Source organism: Alosa pseudoharengus, unplaced genomic scaffold (assembly GCF_046254945.1).
Source record: "Alosa pseudoharengus isolate Yale_2024_CS ecotype anadromous, Long Island Sound unplaced genomic scaffold, YU_APseudo_1.1 YU_APseudo_1.1_scf_6, whole genome shotgun sequence".
In the NCBI taxonomy this organism is placed as follows: Eukaryota; Metazoa; Chordata; class Actinopteri; order Clupeiformes; family Clupeidae; genus Alosa; species Alosa pseudoharengus.
This window is the reverse complement of record NW_027468848.1, coordinates 31230700-31245966: the sequence shown is the minus strand read 5'-3', so window position 1 is coordinate 31245966 and position 15267 is coordinate 31230700. Positions and strand designations below refer to the sequence as shown.

The following is a 15267-nucleotide window of genomic DNA, read 5'->3' as shown; positions in this document are numbered from 1 at the left end:
TGAATGCGATTAATCACCGTACTCCTAAAGGAAAGCAACCTTATTTTAACTTTCATTCTCACTACAAGACACTGCTATTAGTAAAATAATTGTAAAATAATAAATCAGTTTGCTAGCATAGGCCATACTTCAATCTCTGAAGAGAAGATGGGGAACTGGAAGAGTTGTTTTATCAAAATATTAACCATAAGTACTAATATTATTGAGATAGGCCTTTATCACGGCAGCCGAAGTAGGGAGTGAACAGCCCTGTTCCTGTGTGAGCACAGGTGTTTCTAATTAAGTGTCAGATTCGGCCACAGTTACTTCAACCAGAGGCCTCATTAATGTTTTTAGGAACACCTGTGGTTTGCCTGCCAACAGGAAAGTGAACAGCCCTACTTCAGCTGCCCGTAGGCTGCCGTGATAAAGGCCTATGGGCTAGTTGCACGAAAGGCTCCCGGTGAACTTGTTTGTTTCCTGTGGAGCCAGGTGTGTTTGAACCTGCCGCTCTTCTGAATGTAATTAGTGTCTACACGTCCTTCTTTATCGTAACGTGCTGATTCTCTAGGTGCAACACCTAGCCGGGTCCGTGTAGACACTAATTACATTCAGAATAGCGGCAGGTTCAAACACACCTGGCTCCACAGGAAACAAACAAGCTCACCGGGAGCCTTTCGTGCAACTCAACCTGTTTAAGCTGCACGAGGTCAGGACTGACTTTTCCTGTAGTTCAGTGTTGCCACCGCGTGGCTTGGGAAGGAAGCGTTTCAAGGCATCGGTCCAAAATAAGATGTATTTTTCCTCTTCCGCTACGCTATACCTGAATTTGAAACGACATTTCTGCATGTCAGTCCTTAAATAATTTAGCTATATTATCAACGTTTTGACATGAGCCATTTCAAAATCGCCCCATGGGCTATTCCAGGAGAATAAAACAATATGAATAGGCCTATAACGATGATAATAATAATGGCAGGTTATATTGTTGCTATTGTTTACTATTATTATTATTAGTATTATTATTAGTATTATTATTATTATGTCAATTTGTAATTCGTTTATTTTCACAAGGAAGTGCAGGTGTGAAAATGTGTTTTGTCGCCCATCAGTGTTTGCGTAGCCAAAAGAGGGCTCCTGCAGTGAGCATGTGAATGGCCTCTGCTAAATCAACAAACCATGCCGTTCTAGCGCCCATCTAATGACAGGACAAATTACGGATGCTTTAGCATTCAACGGAATGCACGTGTTGCCAATCCATCACGCCTCCTGAATGCTAATTAACAAAACAGGGCCCTATAGCGATCTCACAGATCTTTGCCGATTCCGCACGGATCACATTACGTTTTACTGCCAGTCACCTACGACAGGGACACCGTGCGAACCAAACCAGGAGCAGGGTTGCGTATTGTTTTTGCAACTTGAATAAATTCCACGCAGGCCACATTCATGCCTGGAAAGTCGTTAAGTGCGGTGCTTGTAAAACACGCAAAGTAGCCTAGTCAACAATTACAGGCCCACCCAAGAAAATGGACTAAACATTCAAATTAAATGTGACACGAGTTTAATCTTTCAAGCGAAATGGCCTTGCGCAAACTGCCACGCCGGGTTCAGGTGCCGGTGGCATGTTTCGGCCAGCAGGCTTGTTTTCTGCAGGGTAGGCCTATGCACAAGCTTTTTTTTTTTTTTTTTTAATTATAATTTATTTCTGTTTCTTTTTTAATCCTATTTCCTCTCAATGAATGAAGACACTCGCATCGTCTTTGGCTTGGCAATCTGATCTGTTTTGGGGAGCAGGATAACTGCGCAAGATCAAAGCATTCTTTAGGCTATAGGGAAACAGCACCCAGGGTAGCAGTTTGGTTAGCTGGCCGTAACCTTGCTAATAAATTTAAGAGGAAGAGCGAGTGACGAAGCTGCACCTGCACGTCTGACATCTTCACCACATGTGAGTCTGGTCGAGGCAAGCTGCAGGTCCTCCTGACACCGAGCTGACGCTGAACGCACAATTCTGCCAACGGAGCCAATCGTCCGTTTATTTCTGGAGAAGAATTCATGTTTAGTTTTCTGTATTATGGCCTACAATTGATAGTGACAAGCTGAGGCTTTTGTTATAGTTTCATAGTTATACATTTTAGCAACTAAAGGTTATAAAACACAAACCTCAACTCTTAGATGTGTTCGCTTCCATTTGCGCAATTGTCACACTGCATGTCCTGGTTGATAGAGATATATCCACCTCTAAAATAATGTAGATATATGTTCCATGCTGTAGTGGTTACTGCGGATACGTTCGGTCTCGTCCGCGGCTCTCCTGCAAAGCAGAATATGATCCAAAGGCTGTTTCCGATATGCTACGCTAAAATGCTACATGTCATTGGCCTCGGAGACAAAATGCATTGTTTGTTTTGTGATGTTTGGGTCACAAATGTCAGAAGATTGTGTTCAGTGTCCACCATAAGTCCGTGAATTGTTTTCAGTATTTCCTATGAATTAGGGTGGGTGGGGGATAAACTGGCTATTTGATTAAATTAGGCAGAAAATGCCAACGATGACTTTTCATAATTTATAGACTTTTCTAAAGTTAGATATTTTCAAATATTTTCTGATATTTTAAATAAAGGCTATTGTAGGCTATGCATTGACATTTAGGCAAAACATCCATATAGGCTTTACCGATGAAAATGCTTTCATATAGTCCTACAAACAGTCCGATGTAATGATGTCAGTCTCGGGTGGCTGGTGGAAGGCCCGTTTGTTTTGTCGAAAGTCACATATGCTGGGTCAGTTGGGGCATGCGAGCTTTGTTTGGTGTAGCAACCGTCCCTCATGCTGACTGCTTGATTTTTCCACTGGCTTTGTTTGGGAAACTTCCTTATCTCTTTATCTGTGAATCCTGGTTTGTGTGTTGGAATAAAGACGCATCAGCCCACGTCTCCCATTTATAAATGGCCACATATCAATAATGATTATTGGTTATTGGTTGCCCATACAATTTGCAAATAATGCAAATATTTGCAACGTTTAGGCCTACATTGTATTGGCTATATAGTGTAACGTGCACATAATGTAGGCTATTTTACAGACGCGCTTGTGGAATTTGTACACAGCGTGATCGTGATGATGAAAAGCAAAACTTTGAATCGTATGATATGTTTTGATCTGTTTGAGTTGGACAATTTAAAATGTTCAATTTAATTTTCAATTGAATATAATTGTTTCAAATCAGCTGTCGAAACGACTTATCGAATTTTGAGCTGTCATTTAGTAGTTAAACTGTAGAATAAATACTCATTACTTGAATGGTTTGTTAATTAAAAATACCCTATAGCCTATTAGAGGAGAACAGTAGCCTAATCTCCAAAGGTGTCGATATCCCTGTATCCCTTATTGTAAAAATTATGCCTATAGCGATACAGAATGCGATCTGTCATGCAGAGAGGTTTGCAAAATATCAGCCCTGTCTAATAATGAAAAATATCTGTATAAAACATTGAATAAAACATTGAAAAAAATCCCAATTACGTAACCTACATGTTTTCTTTGTCTTTACGTTTTCCCTATAGACTTTGAGCTGTTAATTAATGGTTTCCTGTGATTGTTTGATTTGTAACTTCACTCCATTAAGAAGTCAATTGAGGGAGAGCTTCGGACTCTGGCCAATAGCAGCAAGGCGCTGAAAAGGAGCCAATCACGGAGAAAGCCTGGGAGAGGCGCAAGAGGAGGTGCCTGATGGCTTCGCTTAGAGAAAAGCCTTGATCACATTGAAGTGACAGCATTAGTAAATATCCGCTTGTGATCTCACAGCGTGAGTGTCATTTGTCCCTTACTCGGCAAGATACATAGGGCCTTCTGCAGAAGCGGAGCCAAAAGCAGTTACTGGTTTCGTAAGATTTTAATCATTAACCAGTCAAACACGGATTCCAGTTGGTCATTTTCACCATTGTCGTTACCAGGTAAGTTTGTTATGTATAGTATTTTGACTAAGATGTTGGTGTACTTGTGAGATAATTTCTGATGGTTCTGCTGTCAAAGTGGTTATTGTTCATTTCTTAATTATGTTAAGGTAGGCTAAGATCATAAAGCCGGGCGTGCTTATTTTGGTGTACCATTCATTGTATTCTTATACTATTTCAGGCGACAAAGAAAGCATCCAGAAGATATCGACCATATCAAAATTTGGTTTATTAATCCTGAGCAAGTATGACGGATATCACCGGTGCTGAATATGAAATCGACGTAGAGACTCTGGAGGCGGAGGGCGACGATCAAGCGGGATTCGCGACTCTGTCGAGCGCAGGGGAGGACGACCCGGGCTCCAAAGACGATGAAAAGTCGGGGCACGCCAACCTGTGTACAGGCGAGCAGAGGAAACTCAGTCGGACTCCGAAATGCGCTCGCTGCAGGAACCACGGCGTGGTGTCGTGCTTGAAGGGCCACAAGAGATTCTGTCGGTGGCGGGACTGTCAGTGCGCAAATTGTCTGCTCGTAGTGGAAAGGCAGCGTGTTATGGCAGCTCAGGTGGCGCTCAGAAGACAGCAAGCGACAGAGGTGAGTGTCTGTTGAGCCTTCGTGTGAAATGTCGACCCACACATCACAAGTTATTTTGACACCAATTACATTAATTTAAACTAATTATTCCTTCGTGTGTAGTCGTATAGGCCCATGAATTTGTGCTTTGTTTTAAATCGGTCTAAACCCTAATACGACCAGTTACTGTCATCTAAATTTAAGATACAATTGTAGACCCACTGAGCAGGCAATTGAAATTGAAGAATGTGCAACGAATTTCTATTCATAGAATCAGAATATAAATAGGCCTACCATATTATGAAAATATTAAAGCAGACCTCTCATTACTGTTGCGGGATGTTTAGGCCCGTTTTCCGCTCTAACCAATAAATATGGTTGCCAAGTGATTGAAAATGAAAGCATGTTAGTTTAAGTATCCCAGTGTTTTTTTTTATTGTTGATCATCTATGTATTCATTTGATTTTAGGATAAAAAGGGTATTTCAGGGAAACAGATACCAGCAGAAAGACGCACTATCTATCAGAGACACATTCGGCCTTCGACCATGTTGGCTAAAAGCATTCTTGAAGGTAAGACTAAAAGGCCGCTTAACCAAAAGCATGCGTATTTTGCATACTGCCATTAATTGCTTTTTATCTCTTCGATATTCTGACCTTAAACAGTCATCTGTCTGTTCTTGTCCCATCTTTCATTTCTTTACTCTTTTTATCTAATATCCACTTTTCTCCCTCTCTCAGCTGTTCTTGGATTGCTTTCCTTTTCTCTTCCTCTCTGGATAACGCAGTAAGCGTCGCCATACTTTGTTTGATACACAAGTGCTAACCTCTCTTTTTTTGTCAATTGCATGAAATAAGTTGCAGATGGAAAATATACTATTGTCTTACAAATGTGGAGAATGACAGGATTTAACTAATTGCATGGACTTGGGCAAAATGGGTGAAGCAAATGATTTGGCATTTGTTTCAGTGATGTATGAATTATTTATTGATGTATGACTTGTATGGATCCATTTGGATATTCAAATAGTTTAACATAATAATTAATCATCATTGTGTTTGTTCTTTATCTCCAAAGGCTACAGGCCTGTTCAGTCTGACCCCTTCCTCAGCAGTAGCCCGAATCTGCCTCCTCCGCTGAGCGACCGCATGCGCAAACGACGAGCCTTCGCCGACAAAGAGCTTGAGAGCATCATGCTGGAGCGCGAGTACAAGGAGCGCGAGCTGCTCGAGTCCGGCCAGGCCGCCTCGGCTGCTGCGTCTCTTTTCCTGCCCGGGGGCATGGTCCACGCCGCCGAGTACAACTCCTACAAGGCGGCCTTCTCCTCGGCCGCTGCTGACCACCCGTCAGCCGCCCTGGCCCCTCCGCCCAAAGAGCTGTGCGGCTTCCTGCCCGGCTGCCTGGACCTGTCAGTGCAATACGCCGCCGGCCCTGCCAACGTGGAACTCATCTCGTCAAACGTGAGCGTGGCCACCACCTACCGGCAGTACCCACTGACGCCGCGCTTCCTGGTGTGGCCTCGCAGCGGAGGTGGTGGCGGCGGCGGCGTGGGGAGCGGTGCCGGGGGCGTGAGCAGCGTCGGGGACGCCCTCCTCTATCAGCAGTGCCTCCTCAACGCCACGGCCATGCAGAACCTCAAGCCGGGCGCCGTGTGGGAGCCCATGATGATGGCGTCGGTGGCGTCCGAGAGCCACTCGCCCGAGAGCCAGGACGCGGCGGCTTCCAAGCTGGAGGGGTCACGGGCGGCCGCCGAGCTGAGCGAGCTGCAGCAGAACCAGACAGGAGGGGGGGGAGGTGGAGGAGGAGGAGGAGGAGGGGAGGTCATCCAGCAGGCTAGCCTCGCCCAGGTCCACAGGGAGTGCTCGGCCTTCTCCCCACCAAAGAGAGGCTTCAGCCAGGTCTACCAGGGTGCATCCACACCACCACCAACAGCTAGCCACCACCACCACCACCACCAGCAGCAGCACCATCAACCGCACCACCACAACCCTCACAACCCCCATGAGCACGTCCTCAACAAGCTGAGCAAGCACAGCGCCAAGCACACACTTTCCATGAAGCTCAACCCGTTCCACTCGCTCATCCAGCAGACGCTGAGCGAGAAGTCCGGCGCCGGCCGAGAGCTGCGCGGACCCTGCTGCAAGGACCTGCTGGAGGAGGCCGCCAGGAAGTACCGCGAGAGCGCTGCCCTGGACGAGCTCGGCAGCCTTAAGGCGCTTGACAGAGACAGGCTCGCCAAAGACTTCATGGTCAAGTCGCCTATCGGGACCAAGGTCTCGTCCAGCGAAATGCTGTCGTTCTCGGTGGAGGCCATACTAAAGAAGCCCTCGCCCTCTCTCAATAGAACATCTCAGTAAGGACTTGACTAAATATGTCAGTTGTTTTTTTTCCCCCTTGTTTGTTGTTTTGTGTGACATACCCAACTATGCAAATTGTCCTAAAACATTTCTATGGGATCTTTGACTGCCTAATGCCCATAATCTCTGCAGCTCTTCTAGTACTTGTGTAAATATTAATGCAATGAAAACCTATGATATGCAAAATGAGCATGATGTACATCACTGTATGATTTAGAGTATTTAAATGTATTCATGATGTCAATAAACCCTTTTATATGTAAAGATTTTGCATTTCCGTGCTCATTTGATTAGTGGTGTTTCACTTGTATTTATCTTGTATTCATCTGATGTCTAAATATTATTTCAATGTTTAGTTTTATTTTGCTTAATATGCTCATTACATTTAACAATCAAACATAAATTTCATAAGTTCATAATTTGCCTTTTCATGCAAAAACACACACAAAATAAAAACATTCAAAAACATGAAGCTTATTTTAGAGGGAGAGACTGAACAGTTTTTGCTTTTAAGTAAACATAGAACCCATTAGATATGAACACACACAAACATGGCTGTTTCACTTATCAATAAGTATATTTAAATATAGAGTATCAATTAATGTTTTTAAAAAAACCCAGATGTACTATTGGTAAACAGACAATGTTAAAATCTCATGATGAAACCACAGTTCAAGGTTTTTATTAATTTTCCTATTTTCTATATAGAATATCCCACACTTTACTTCAACTATTTAACATTTAAGGTTTGTATTATTTGGAGAAAAAAATTATAATATTATATTGTATTGAAAATATTATATTGTACATATCATGATACCACACAGATGCGACAGAAACTAAAATGTAGAAACAATGTGGAAAATACGAAGGAGGAAAACAATGAAAAATCAAAAATAACACGACCGCTCTCCCCAACCCTTTTGTCTGCGAAACTCTCTGAAGGAAAATAAGAGGATGAGCGCATAGGCTCACTGTGCACCAACAGAGGAAGCATAAACAGGGAACACCTGCCCTGCACTTGATTTATCTGCATATGTACAACACATGTCATCCTACTGTCAGACTGGAAATACGATAAGACCATAAATTGAGTACTTTTGTACAACTGAAAGGCATTTTTTCCTGATAATTTCTTGGAGTTTTGGAGGTGCAAGGCCTGGAGGTGTATTCTTGGCGCATTCTCTTTCTGCGGCAGCATGACTCACATCACAGTATCACATCACTCGCAATCAAATCTCCCAGAATTCTGCTCTGTAACGAAAAGTATATTTTCTTGGCCATCATTATATTTCCCTGTGGGGTGTTTGATTCCAGTTCCATACACAACAATTACATGACCGGAACTGGAAAGTTTATTTTTTTCAAAATGAATAATTTTCAACAAAGAAATTAGAATTTGAGTTGTTTCTTGGAACCAAATCTCACTGGTGAATGACCTAACCCAGCCAGGAGACTAGAATTTGGAGTCTGTACAACATTCAGTTTGAACCTTTTGGATAAATCTGGGAATGCACCCAATGGAAGGCACAGGGTTTGTTACAATTTAAGGACAGCCTTTATTTATCTTGTCATGACAGAAGCAAAAGCTTCGTGTCAAGCTGTCCGTTTTTTTATTATCTTGTCTTTACTTCACAGACTCCCTTTTGTATGCATGTTCATCAGCCACTATCTTAAAACAACATAACAGCATAAGAGATTAAATGGATAAAACATGTCTGATTGTGTTTACAAAACTAAGCATCTTCTTATCAAAAAGCCACATCAACCTTTCAGACAATTGTTGTTAAATTTACAGTCAACAGCTCCTGTAACGGCTGTTCCTGATTCCTGGAGGGAGATCACTTCTTCAGAAGTTCAGAAGAGAACTTCTGACGGCAAATTTGAGGAAAAGTTGGTAAACCACCCGTCTTACCTAATTTGAGGGTGCTGATTCTGAATATTTTGTTTACCAAGCTCAATTCTGAGTTCTAAGCCGCATAATCAGCATTTTAACATAAAATAGCGATTATTTTTGCTTATTTTTCCCTAAATTGGGTTGATTTCAAAAGTAATCACTAAAACCAAATAAAAGTGTTCTCTAAATACATGTTTGAGCATTAAAGAAGCCATACTATAGTTTATTAACGTATTTAATGGGAACATGAATACAGTTAACATGTAATAAACTCGGAAATTCTAATCAAAACACAACCATATTTTTATTGCTAACATAGTGAGTCACTCGTGGTGTTTAATGCATTTCATCACAATAACAAATTGCACAGATAACCTTCAACTCAGAATATATTCTACAGTACATATGAACTTAGATAGTGGGAATAAGCCTAATGCAGAACTGCATCCACCGTCAGCAACAACCGACAAGTAAAAAACATTTTACTTCTAGTAACACTGGATTTGGTATGTGTGCTTGCCTCCATACTAGAGCTTGATAATGTGCTCTTCTAATATGCTATTGAGCAGCATCACTTGTTGGTGGTAGAGCCTCCGATCCTCGACATCTAGAAAACAGAGTGGCTCTGTCATAGTGTTGTCACAATACCAAAATCATGACTTCGATACAATACCTGCCATAAATATCTTGATACTCGATACTGAAACGATATCCAAATCCTAAAATATCTGGAAAAAGAAAGGACGCAGGCCTCCTCCAAATGTATTGAGTCATTTGTGTTGAATTTGGTGCACTTTTGGCCAATTCTGGGTTTTAAACTTCTAAACTTCCTACATAATTATTATTTTTGTAGTCAGTAAAATAGTAGTTTGTGTGTGATTAAGTCCTTTATTGTTTGTTATAGCTAATTTATATTGTGTGATGTTTTGGCAATAAATTACCTTTAAATAGCCAAAGTAGGCTAGATCAAGGTCAGTGTTCAAATTACTGCATGCCAATCACTTAATGCTATGCAGAAGAGCCTAATCTTAGGCCATCTGATGTAGGATACCCTAGGCCTTCCTGTGTTTATGGGATTTCTTTGACAGTTGCAAAGAGAAAAAAGTGAAGATAGTCTTCTTTGCTCCCAGTGTTATTTAATAAGTACGTTTCAACCACTCTTGGGGTCTTAATCAGATAGGCCTACACCATTATGACATTACATTACATTTGGCTGATGCATTTTTAACCAAAGCGACTAACAACATGGTAACAGTTAAGTTTTACAGCAATTCTCTCAACAATTTTAGGACAATTTAAAAACGGTAGAGTACAGTAAGAATAAGTGCATCAGTGAGTGCTGTTTTTAAACAGTTGAGTGTCAGTTCAAGATGGGTGGTAAGTGCTAGGATCAGCAAGACTTGTTGTAAGTGGTGCTAAAGGAGATGCTCTCTAAAAAGCTGGGTCTTCAGGAGTTTTTTGAAAATGGAGAGGGATGACCCTGCCCTTGTAGGAACTGGCAGTGTGTTCCACCAACGAGGAACAACAGATGAGAAAAGTTTGGATTGACCTGAGCGTATATGTTACAATATCTGTGTGCATTCCTACATTAGGTCTATTTCTTTGATAGTCAACATCATTTGCTACCACATAACAAATACCAAATAACAATACAAAAGTTTCTTACAAACTTTCCTGCATACTTCTTAAATGTGCTGCAGTCTGATGGGTGTCCTAAAGACATAACTAGATATTGAGCATCTATTACGAGTGTTGAATGAGCAGTTTTTGCAGTGATCACTACTGGACATTCCACATTGCTAGACAGCACTTGAGTGAGGATAGACTTATTTCCACTTCACAAATAACCATCGCTATCTGCAGTAGCTACAGTACAGGGACATTAATCAGTTCATAGCTGAGGATTTGTCCTAGGTCCACTTCCCTTTCAGCATCATATGCAGTAATGATGCACTGGAGAATGTTTCTTTTTGTTGCACTATAAAGGATATCTTGTCTAATTGTTTTGCAAATAATGCAATCTCCATAGCACTCTTCAGCAACCCTCAAATATGCACTTTTTCATTTTTTTGCATGGCTGGAATTTGAATGATAGGAAAGAGCACCAGTGAGATGTTTTAACTAGGCAAGCACAGTCGCCTTTACAGTAAAAAAAAATACAGTGTAAATCCTCTGTAAAGACTGACAACTGTTCATAATAGTTAGTGACAAAGTACTTTCTACAGAAAAATGAGCAGTCACCTACTATTCTATCAATTTATTATCAAGGAATCTATTTTGCTTCTAAACGTCATACTGAATTTTAGCTATTTCAATTTATATTTTAATTTTAGCTTATTTTCATTTGCTACTTGAGGGTCATTGGGGTAATTCCTGTCCTGTCCTACAACATATCTGATACATAAAGAGTTTATTAATGCCTTATTTTTTGCAATTCCTATGATATCTGATGGCAAAACCAAAAAGTATGTGAATTATGCAAATTATGCTAATTATCCAGCTTAAAACTCAAAATTGAGCTTGGTAAACAAAATATTTGAATTCAGCACCCTGAAATTGTGTGAAATAGCCCCTTTACCGACTTTTCCTCAAATTTGCCAATAGGACTTTTTCTGAATGTTTGTTAGCGATCTGCTCTCCCTCTATAATGGAATCAGGCCTTAATCCTGTATCACACCTAAAAAGCTATAATGTCAGAAAAGTTCTGATTCACATCTGTTTCCATTTAAGATAACCGAAAGAGCTGGTCTGGTGAGTGTGTGTGTGAGTGTGTGTGTGTGTGTGTGTGTGTGTGTGTGTGTGTGTGTGTGTGTGTGTGGGTGCCGTCAAAGCTGCAAGTGATAAGAGATCTGCTGAAGCAATCAGCGCTGATGACTCCCATTCCCAAAGTGTCAAATTCGGCACGTTAGCAAAGTGCACCCGCAGTAGCATCGCAAACATGTTTATCCAGCTCCTGTTACCATTCACTCATGCCAATCTTAAGAAAAAAAACGACACATTCCCACAGGGCTCTCCACAACAACCGAGACCCGTCGTAACAAATATCCCTGAAACAACAACAACAACAACAACAATAACAATCATGATGCAACTTTGTAAACTTTGCAACTGAGCAACTGCTAAATAAGAGAAGTGGAAAGTGCCCAAGGAGTATGATCCTACATGACATTTGTGAAACAGAACACTGCACAGACAACGGTGTGGAGGGAGTGCAGGAGTTCCCCTTCTGAACAAGCCACTGGAGAATAACAGTGATCTATTCTTTTCACACCCCTTTAACATTTGGCTGCCCTGCTGAGCTGCAGACTCGGGCGGGTTTGTTGCCTTTATTACGGGCCGAAGTGCCCGTGCTGGTCCACTACCACACCTCTCCTGCAGGTGCTCTCTCTCTCTCTCTCTCTCTTTCTCTCTCTCTCTCTCTGTCTCTCTCTCTTGCCAGTAACTCAGCACTTTGCTGTGTCACGCTATAATAACAATAACATCATTAAACTGTTAAGTCAAGGTGTACGCCAGCGCCTGCCACACACATCAGGAAAGTGTCACACACTCTCTCCTCCTTTCTCACTCTCTCCATCCAACACACACACACACACACACACAGAGAGAGAGAGAGCTTATTTTGATGTGGAGAACAAATGGCACATGGTGTATTTTGCAATGGCAGCCAGTAAGCGTGAACAGCAGGCTATCCTATTCTTTTTCCCCCAGCGGTCCACTGGGATGACTGCCCTAACCTCGCCCAGCACCGGGCACACACACATTCCTCAGGGCCAGCTTGTAACATAATAAGAAATGTGTTGCCTGGAATCTTTTCACATGTACAGAGCACTTAATTACCTCAACCGGCCGAGCTGACAGGCATTGGTGAACAATGCGGGCACACTCAGTGAGTCGAATCATTAGGACTGGAATAAGGGCCAGGCCTCCCTCATCTAACTCTGTCACACACCCTCTCTTTTTCTCTCTCTCTCTCTGTCACACACACACACACACACACACACACACACAGACCAGCATCTCCTGGAGTGTTTCTTTTGTGTATTCATAATACATTACAGTAGAGATACAGTAGAGTGCACTGAGAACTGGTCAAGTCAGATTTATATCATTAACACCTGTGCGATGTTTGCGTTCTGCCTGTCTGTCACCACATGGGGTAGGGGCTCAGAAAACACACACACACACACACACACACACACACACACACACACACACACACACACACACACACAAACACACACACACACACACACATAGTATTTCACACTCACTGTATCCCAAACCAGTTAAACAACAGCTGAACACCCTTGGGTGTGGGTAGTTTAAGTAAAGGGTGTTTTGGAAGGTGTAAGGTCAACACCTCCTCACACCCTCAGAAGTTCATAAAGTACTCTCACACCACAGTGTGTGTGTGTGTGTGTGTGTGAGAGTGAGTGAGTGAAAAAGAGAACAAGAGAGTGAGGGAGAGAGTGAGAGAGATAGAGAGACATACAGAAAAACAGAGAGAGAGAGAGAGAGAGAGAAGGAAAGTGAGAGTGAAACTTGAGGCCAACATCGCCTTATGAAGCGCATAAGGAAAAGCCAAGCCACTTTATTAGAATGTACTCAATGCCTCTAACATAACGCTTACAGGGATCAAAACAACAATAAGGGTCAAGTTAATCTGGACCTACTTTCACTTCCTGCCACTTCAACAGGCTCCTGTGTTTGCAACATTTACAAAACATGCAAGTACATAAACAAATTGGTCAAACTTCATGTAAATCTTTGTAAATCCTTTCTGGCTAAACACTGAATTATAAGTGACAAACTGGGTTTCCTGGTTGCAATGTTAGCTTTACTTAAAGTAGATGTCCCCATCCATTCCATGAGAAACAAATATCCTGTTTCTCTGAATTGCCTAATGAAAGAAAAGCTTAAACTTTGTACTTTAAACTGTAAACTTTAACCTGAGTGCAATATGTCAGGCTCTCTACAAGAGCACAAAACTATCTTCTCTTGCAAGTGATCCATGGCCTTCCATTTGCCATGCTAAAGAACAGGTAAATGCTATGGAAATCCTAAGACTGACGGCATCCGACTATCTGCTCAAGGTTGTTGTCAAGGTTTCCAGCCTATCACATGGCATGTATTTGCAATCCTCAACCCTAAAAAAGGTTAAAACAAAAAAATGATAGCGTGCTGTGAGTGACTTTATCTAACCTCTCTGTAACATTGCTAAACCTTTCCTGTTATTGCACTGCCACTAAAATAGTTAATCCAGTACCTGAAGTCAGGTAACGTTACCTGGATCTAACAAACCAGGGAAGGCTTTAGGGTCATGGCCCAAGATCCCACTGGGAGGCAAGATCCATCCCTGCTACTGTGGAGAAGCTTTGGTGTAAAAACATCTTCCCTGAGCAAACCCAGCTACTCTACACCAGCGTGCCCTCAGTGGCCTTGTGTCTACAGACCCACGGCCTGCTGAGCAGAGCAGGGGGGGGGGGGCAATGCCCAGGGACAGCCTGCTTGACCTGTCTCCTTACCCTGGATGTGGACGTGTGATCTCCCAGCGCTGGGCTCCCTCTCCTCTTGGGGGCTGGTGGGGGCCAGTGGGGGACTGGTCCCTCCTTCCTCAGCCTGGCTCAGGCAAAACAAGGCCCTGATGACAGATCAGGTGAGGGATGAGGGATTACATGTCACACGCTGAGAGTGAAAGAGAGCAAACACTGGAACTATGTCTGTCTCTCGGTGTGCGTGTTCAAGTGTGTGTGTATGTACAGTGTAAGAGCAAGTGTGTACCTGTGTACCTCTACCTAGTGCCCATATAAATATGAGGATTAATATGCTGTGAGTGAGTGTGTGAATGTGTGTGTGAATGTGTGTGTGTGTGTGTGTGTGTGTGTGCATAGCTGCTTTGGAGAGCAGGAATGTAATCAGGGGGCTGGTGTTTTGACTTTGCAGGGAGTGCAGCACACACTGCAGGAGATCCTCAGCAGTCAAAGCAACAGTGCCTGGGATGGAGGCCTCTCTGGTCCTGGGGGGGGGGGGGGGTTCCCAGTACGTGTTTCTGAGACAAATCTAAGTTAAGTTAATTCAGATTAAACAGTTTAAACAGTAACATCCAAAACAAACCCATAGGACCGTTCTTTAAGGTTTGTCACTAAACCATGTACTTGGATTACCCTACAGATGAACTTCTCTGGGTGTTAATCTTTAATGGGGTTTTGAGTGTTCAGTATCCATGACCTCGTTCTTTAATAGCAATCAACTGTAAAGATTTCACAATAAATGTGACAAGCGTCAGATAAGTGAGAAGTGGGATTATCCACAAAGGTCAATGAGAAGTACATTACAATGGTGTGTTTTCTTTAACTTTGTGCTATTTTCAATGTTAAGGCCCATGCACAGCCACACGTGGGGGTACGCCATTCGAAGCTACAACCTCGACAGGAAAGCTAATCTGCCCATCCAGTTAAAGAACTACCAGTGAAAGGGTGTGGTGCCGCTGTAGGCAATGGCCTT

General features: G+C 42.4%; 1 protein-coding gene across 2 annotated transcripts; it reads left to right on the top strand.

Moving 5' to 3' along the window:
• Positions 1-3743: 3743 nt before the first annotated feature.
• dmrt2a (doublesex and mab-3 related transcription factor 2a) lies at positions 3744-7130 on the top strand. Of its 2 annotated transcripts, XM_076270368.1 has the most exons (4): positions 3744-3935; positions 4117-4530; positions 4979-5081; positions 5587-7130. In XM_076270368.1, the coding sequence occupies exons 2-4, from the start codon at positions 4183-4185 to the stop codon at positions 6864-6866; spliced, it is 1731 nt and encodes a 576-aa protein (XP_076126483.1). In that variant the 5' UTR covers positions 3744-3935; positions 4117-4182; the 3' UTR covers positions 6867-7130. The 2 variants fall into 2 exon arrangements, with proteins under 2 accessions (XP_076126483.1, XP_076126484.1); XM_076270369.1 differs by lacking the exons at positions 3744-3935; positions 4117-4530; positions 4979-5081 and adding an exon at positions 5253-5295.
• Positions 7131-15267: the final 8137 nt, after the last annotated feature.

Coding starts and splice junctions, on each gene's coding strand:
- dmrt2a (XM_076270368.1), top strand. CDS start 4,183: ATGACGGATATCACCGGTGCTGAATATGAAATCGACGTAGAGACTCTG. Junction 4,531..4,978: donor GAAGACAGCAAGCGACAGAG/GTGAGTGTCTGT, acceptor ATTTGATTTTAG/GATAAAAAGGGTATTTCAGG. Junction 5,082..5,586: donor GGCTAAAAGCATTCTTGAAG/GTAAGACTAAAA, acceptor TTATCTCCAAAG/GCTACAGGCCTGTTCAGTCT.